The sequence below is a fragment of the Arachis ipaensis genome, chromosome B10 (genome assembly GCF_000816755.2).
Source record: "Arachis ipaensis cultivar K30076 chromosome B10, Araip1.1, whole genome shotgun sequence".
NCBI classification, from domain to species: domain Eukaryota; kingdom Viridiplantae; phylum Streptophyta; class Magnoliopsida; order Fabales; family Fabaceae; genus Arachis; species Arachis ipaensis.
Window position 1 is genome coordinate 87847960 of NC_029794.2, and position 6748 is coordinate 87854707.

Below are 6748 nucleotides of genomic sequence, written 5' to 3' on the forward strand. Positions count from 1 at the left end.
TTAATATTCATTAAATAATTTAATATATTTAAAAAATTATCAACTATAAAATCTTAGTTATTAATTTTATATAAACACAATGATGAGTAAGATTTATTGTCGGTCTAGGATTTTATATCAATAGAAAACCAAGTCATTGTCATAGTATAGTCCTAAACCAACATATAATCCTATCGATCAAATTTAGAATTTGGTGGTCACAAAATCAATCCCAATATAAAGTAACTGAGAGTATTGGTCTCGGATCGTCCTCAAGAGAATGGGCAAACATGTGAATCAATATTGGTTAGAATTTCGGGGTTGGGAGTCATAAACAAGAATTTAACTACTAAACTTAACATGCAAGAAATCTTAAAGGGCAACGAATTAAATCAAAGCAACTAAAGCCAAGTATAAGCAATTTCAATCTAGTAAGGGAACATATAAATCTACCTCTATGCTAGAACTAAGTAACAACTAAATTAACTATAACAAGAATCGAGCAATTGGGATTTTTGGGTTTCAAATATGAATAATAAAAGGAACTCTTGGCTAGGCAAGGGAATTGGGGTCACCATCCTTGTCTAATAACCATATCTTGACAATTATGAGGAGCCAAGCTCATTAAGTCTACTTCAACACCCAAAGTACGTACAATATCTACTTCAACGGTTGAAGTACGTCAAATGGCTTGATCAATCTCAACTCATAAGTCCCAATCCAACTACTAATCGGCTTAGTAGAAGATTGGTGTCAATGGGTATCAATTTGACCACAAAGGTTCTCAAATCACCAAATTAATTAGACCCAGTGACTCAAGTTCACCCAATCCCTTTAGCCTAGGCCAAGAATATAGAAAACTACTCCATAGTCAAAGGAAACATTTCATCAAACACATGGTATACACTAACTAAAGACATTCAAATTGCAAATTAATTGGAAATCACAAGTACCCACTAACAATTATCAATGGAAAACAACTCCAACAACACTATCAATCATAGAAAACATCAATGCACTAATAGAAATTCAAGATCCATAAAGTTCATAAAATGGGAAAAAAATGGGAAATAATAAGAAAACACAATTTCAACACAAGATCTAAACAAAATTATAACTAGAGAACTCAAATTAAGTAATTGAAACTAAAATTAACAAAACCCAATTCAAAATTTCAACAAAGGAGGATAAAAAACAAACTAAATCTAGAGAGAAGTAAGAGTTTCTCTCTCTAGAAAATAAGAACCAAAAATTAGCTAAAATTATGTGTCATGTGTGAATGATTGGATCCCCCTTATAGACCCATATTTTATGATTCATCTTGTGCTCAAATAGAATGTTTTTATCAATTCTTCACGCACTTATTGATATGAATCGCATAGTTTTACTTTCCCTTCCTTATTTTATGATATATGTGAAAAACATGTTTCCTATGCTTTAAAAATATTAAATTTTTCTTATCGTTCATTACCATTCGATGCCGTGATTTGTGTGTTAAGTATTTTCAGGCTTCATAGGGCAGGAATGGCTTAAAGGACAGAAAGGAAACATACAAAAATGGAAGGAAAGCACAAAAATAGAGTTTTGAAGAAAAGGCAGCGACGCGAACGCATGGATGACGCGGACGCGTGCTTAGCACGAAATGGCATTGACACAAACGCGTGACTGACGTGGACACATGCCCTGAGCAGAACGCAAATGACGCGTACGCGTGACAAGGAAAAACTCCAGACCACGCGAACGCGTGACCCACGCGCTCGCGTGACAGACGCCACATACAGGAATCTGCAGAAAATGCCCCCAGTGATTTCTGGACCCTTTTTTGGCCCAATTCCAAATCCAGAAACACAGAATATAAGCCAGAGAATGGGGGAATCAAACAACAACTCGTAGAACAACTCGTAAAATAACTCGTAGAACAACGCGTAGAGACGTTTACAACATTCAATATATACAATTTTAGGTTTTAGATATAGTTTTTAGAGAGAGATGCTCTCTCCTCTCTCTCAAGTTTTAGGATTTGGATTCCTTTTATTTTATTTTATGATTACTACTTCAATGCCAGGTTCAATGTTCCTTTAATTAATGTTTTTCTTCTACTTTTATTTATTCCAATGCTTTTACTTGTTAATGTTCCAATTTAGCTTATGAACCTTTTCATGTCAAGATTTGAATATTCTATTTAATATTATTTGAAGTCTTTCAGATTAATGATTGTTTTATTCTATTTATGATGCTTTCAATTTAATTTAGGCTTATATTCCCTTTTGGTTTTGGTTAAGTAATTGGTAACACTTGAGTTATCAAACTCAGCAGTTGATTGGAAATTAGGATTGCGGACTAATTTGCATCCCTCCAAAGCTAGTCCTTCCATAGGAGTGGACTAGGACTGAGGAATCAAATTAATTATCCCACTTAAATTTCTTTTATTTAGTAAGGGTTAACTAAGTGGGAGCAAAATCCAATTTTCATCACACCTGATAAGGATAACTATGATAGGATTTCCAGTTCTCACACCTTGCAAAATCCACTTAACTTTCCTTTATTCCAATTTTCATCCAATTTTTATTTTTCTTGCCATTTAAATTACTTGTTCATTATTCCAAAAACCCAAAAATATACAATTTTTCATAACCAATAATAAATCATACTGCCCTGCAATTCCTTGAGAAGACGATCCGAGGTTTAAATACTTCGGTTATAAATTTTTTTGGGTTTGCTTAAGTGACAACTAAAACTTTTGTACGAAAGGATTCTCTGTTGGTTTAGAAACTATACCTACAACGCATTTATTTTTATAAAAATTCTTTACCGGCAAGAATCTGATCGTCAAAATGGCGCCGTTTCCGGGGAATTGCAACTGTGTGCCTTATTATTGGTATTACAAATATTTCCTTTTACCTGTTTATTTGTTTTTATTTTTGTTTTTAATTTTTATTAGCTATTATGAGTTCTCACCCCCGTCGCTTTGAGTTTGGTTCTAATATTGTTGAAACGAATGGAAGCTATAACAGGAACATGCATCAAGGTCAAAACAATCAGAGATGGACGGAGCCACGAGGATCTGATCAACCCTTTAGGCAAAACACCTTCCAACGTACCATGGACGACGACCATTCAACAATGCATGTCGAGACAATAGTTATGGTGGACCCTTTCGTGACAACCAACACACACCAAATTACTATGGTCAAGAGCCATTCCGAGGTGTATACCAAGATAATAGATACGGTGGACCTCCTCGTAGTTACCAACAAGCACCATCACATGCCTATGAACCACCTCTTCAACATAGCTTTGAACCACCATACTCACAAGCCCCTACCACCATTCACCTCCGTATGACCCTAACCCATACCCAGCCCAATTCCAATCCAATTACTCCCAAGAACCACCATATCCCTATGCACCATGTCCATATCCATCAACCCAAGAATCAAGGGAGAAATTCAAGGAAACAGTGGAAAAATTTCATGCAACCCTTCACCAACTGGAGCAAGCGATTAATCGATTACCTTCCCGATGTTTGGACACTCAGGGAACCCCCATGGCTTCATGTGGACAATCTAATGAAGAACGCAGCATGAAGGAGATACTAGAAACTCCAATGGACAGTAAGGAGCATGATTTTGTACTGGAACAAGTGGAGAAAGCTGAATTTATCGAAGAAGAAGAATTGGTTGAAGATTTAGGAGATGCTGAACCTCCATGGGAATCCAGAATTATGGAGAATTCCGTCAAGAAATTTGCAATTGATGCTAAGGAGGATAGTGCACAGCCCCCAAAGCAGGTGTCTTATGAAGAACTGGACGGAATAACTCAAGAAGCACGCTTCCTTGATAATGATAATCACGAGTCAAGTTCTCCTAGTAATGAACTTGCATCCACAAGTAAATTCTCTGAGATTGAAGAATCTTCCCAAAGTGAATACGAAAATGATGCGGAGGTAGATTTCTCTCAACCTCCAAATTATGACTTGAGGAATGGGGAAGATATCGAAGACTTTGATCAAAACGTGGTTGCAGTTGAAGAAGTTTGCAAGGAAGTGGAGGAATTCACAGAAGAACACAAGGGAGTAGAGCTTGCAAGACCACTGGAAACACCTTTTCCAAGGCCATTACCATCCAATACAAATTTCAAGTGGGTAAAATCCTTAGCCTTTATCTTTACTTTTCCACTTGAATATTGTTTGCTTGAAACAGATGGCCAGCTTAGAGCTCTTTGTGGCTTTAAGAGTAAAAGGGAAATGGTTCGTGCTCTAGGCTGGTATGCAAGATTCAACAAAGTTCCACGCTTCACTTTGAAGTGTAGGGATTGGTTTCGAGTTCAATTGAATGGGTCTCGGAAGATGTTTGGTCATCTTGGTGAGAATACAACTTCCAAACCGCCCCGCTGGAAAAATATAGATCAAGACAAAGGCGAATACAAAAGCAAGGTTTGGGATCCTGGAATATATTCTGATATTCAGCACCCTGGGAGCCTAAAAACCTGTTTGAATTTGCTCAAGGGCTTTACATGACTAGTTTGGGACCCCGGAGGCTGTTGGCATTCTAAACAGTGGTGGAGATTTTTGGATGAATTCAAGCACAAGCCACCATAGCAGGAAGATCATCAAATGTCCAACTTAAGGACTTTAACTAAAAGTGTTAGGTAGGAGACAACCCACTATGGTATGATCGTTCCTTTTCTAATTTTGATTTTATTTCATTTTGTTTGTTCTTAAGTTTTATTTTATTATATCTTCATTGAACCTGGAATTATTCATAGCATCCACATTATCATTGCATTTTGTATCCTGCATAAAAAAAAGGCACCCCACACGTGCGCATGGGCCACACGTGGGCGTCGATTGCAATTTGACGTCAAAAATCCAACGCCCAGAAAGTTGGGTTGGAATCGTGCGGATGTGGTGCATTAGGCACAATTTGGGCCACACAATCGCGTCGGTAACGCGAACGCGTCACCTTCATTATATCTCACCCACGCGATCGTGTCGATGACGCGAACGCGTCACTTTCACTTCACACACACCACGCGAAAGCGTGAGCGACGCGTACGTGTCGCATGGAAATCTTAGCCCCCTAATTGAAAACAGAGAGTTGCGCCAAAACGACGCTGAAATTGTGCATTTAGCACAATTCTTAGCGACGCGTACGCGTCCCCCACGCGTACGCGTCCCCTTCATTATCCCTCAACCACGCGATCGCGTCAATGACACGTTCGCGTGGATTCCCTTTTCGCCCTAAACACGCGATCGCGTGCCCCACGCCTTCGCGTGGATTCAAATACCCTAACCCCAACCCACACGAAACCCTACCCCTTTCGCATAACCAAACCCACCCCCCCAAACCCCCTCTGCACTCTCTCTTCCTTTACCCCCAACCACCACATCACCACCGCCCCTCCCTCACCGAGCCGTCGCCACCACCCAGGACATTTGGCCAACCACCACCACGCCCCAACCACCCCTCCCTCCCCTTCTTCTTCTTTCCCCGTTTCTCCTCCACGACCCCCGTGCCGTCTCCGAGCCGCCGCAATGCCGCTGCCACCACCCAGAACCACCCACCAGCCACCATTCCCCCCCCCAATGCTTCCCCCATAACACCCTTTCACTTTAAACCCATACCCACCACACAGCCACAACTGTCGCGCCACACTGCCCCCAACGAACCGCCACCGTGCCGCCTCCCAGTGCCGCTGCGTCACTGCCACCACTAACACCATCTCTCTGTGCCCTAATTCTGTTCCTCTACCCACCAGGTTCTGCCAAACACTGAATCCTTTTTCCCGTTGATTAGTTAGTTAGGTTTTCGATTTTTGTTCAAATTAAGATAGTTAGAGATGCATGATCGTAGTGGATTTTAGGTGGTTAGGTAGCTAGGATGTGGCTAGTGGATTTAGGCCTGATAATTGCGCCGTTCTTGTTACCTGTTTTAATCTGTTTTGCAATTTGAATATTGTTGTGATGTTACTGCTGTTCATATGTTGCTTTGATACAGATTGAGTTGTTTATTTTGAATTCCTGTGAATTACTAATTGTTACTCTTTTCTACACTATTTTATTATCATATGAACTATTTTTGCTGTTGTTTATTACCCGGGAATGTCCAATTTTTAGATGAAATGCTGCCCAATTTTTTTTAACATACTATTTCACTCCACTACCATTCATGAATTAGTTTTGGAACTTTCTAATTTTGCACTAAATGGTTTTAACCAAAGCAATTCATGAATGCACGGGCCAGCTTTTTCATTCTTTCTGATTCCCTTATTTGATTAAATAAAATTATTGATGATTTCACTTTGAATTTGCAATTCTTTTCCATGATTAATCATCAGTAATCTGCACTTTTTCCTTGAATTTGAGTTACTTGTTTTCAAATTTGTGCAATTTTAGTTATTGGGAACCACAACAACATGCCACTGACTTTAACTTCATTTTTAACTCTTAACCACTTTTAACTTTCTAACTTTTTAATTTTCAACTAACTACTTTCAAACCACTTCAAGGCATGTTTAGTATTGTTCCTAATTGCAAACAATTCCGCACATCTAAGATTTTGAATTGTAATTTTTCTTCTCCAACTTTTAACTTGCCTACAATCCAAAATTTTACATCAAATTAACTCAATTCATGCTTACATTGCCACTTTATTCCTCTTTTGCCAATCTATGCTTCTATTGATATATTCCTATTTGCTTACCTATTTTCCTGCTTTAATTCTTAAACTGTATTATGGAAATTCTGTTTTTCAGGATGTCTGACCCT

General features: G+C 38.8%; 1 protein-coding gene across 1 annotated transcript; it reads right to left on the reverse strand.

Moving 5' to 3' along the window:
* LOC107620739 lies at positions 5293–5703 on the reverse strand. The gene has a single exon (XM_016322865.1). The coding sequence runs from the start codon at positions 5701–5703 to the stop codon at positions 5293–5295; it is 411 nt and encodes a 136-aa protein (XP_016178351.1).

Bases quoted from the DNA above. Each gene is read 5' to 3' on its own strand.
- LOC107620739 (XM_016322865.1), bottom strand. From the start codon at position 5,703: ATGGTGTTAGTGGTGGCAGTGACGCAGCGGCACTGGGAGGCGGCACGG.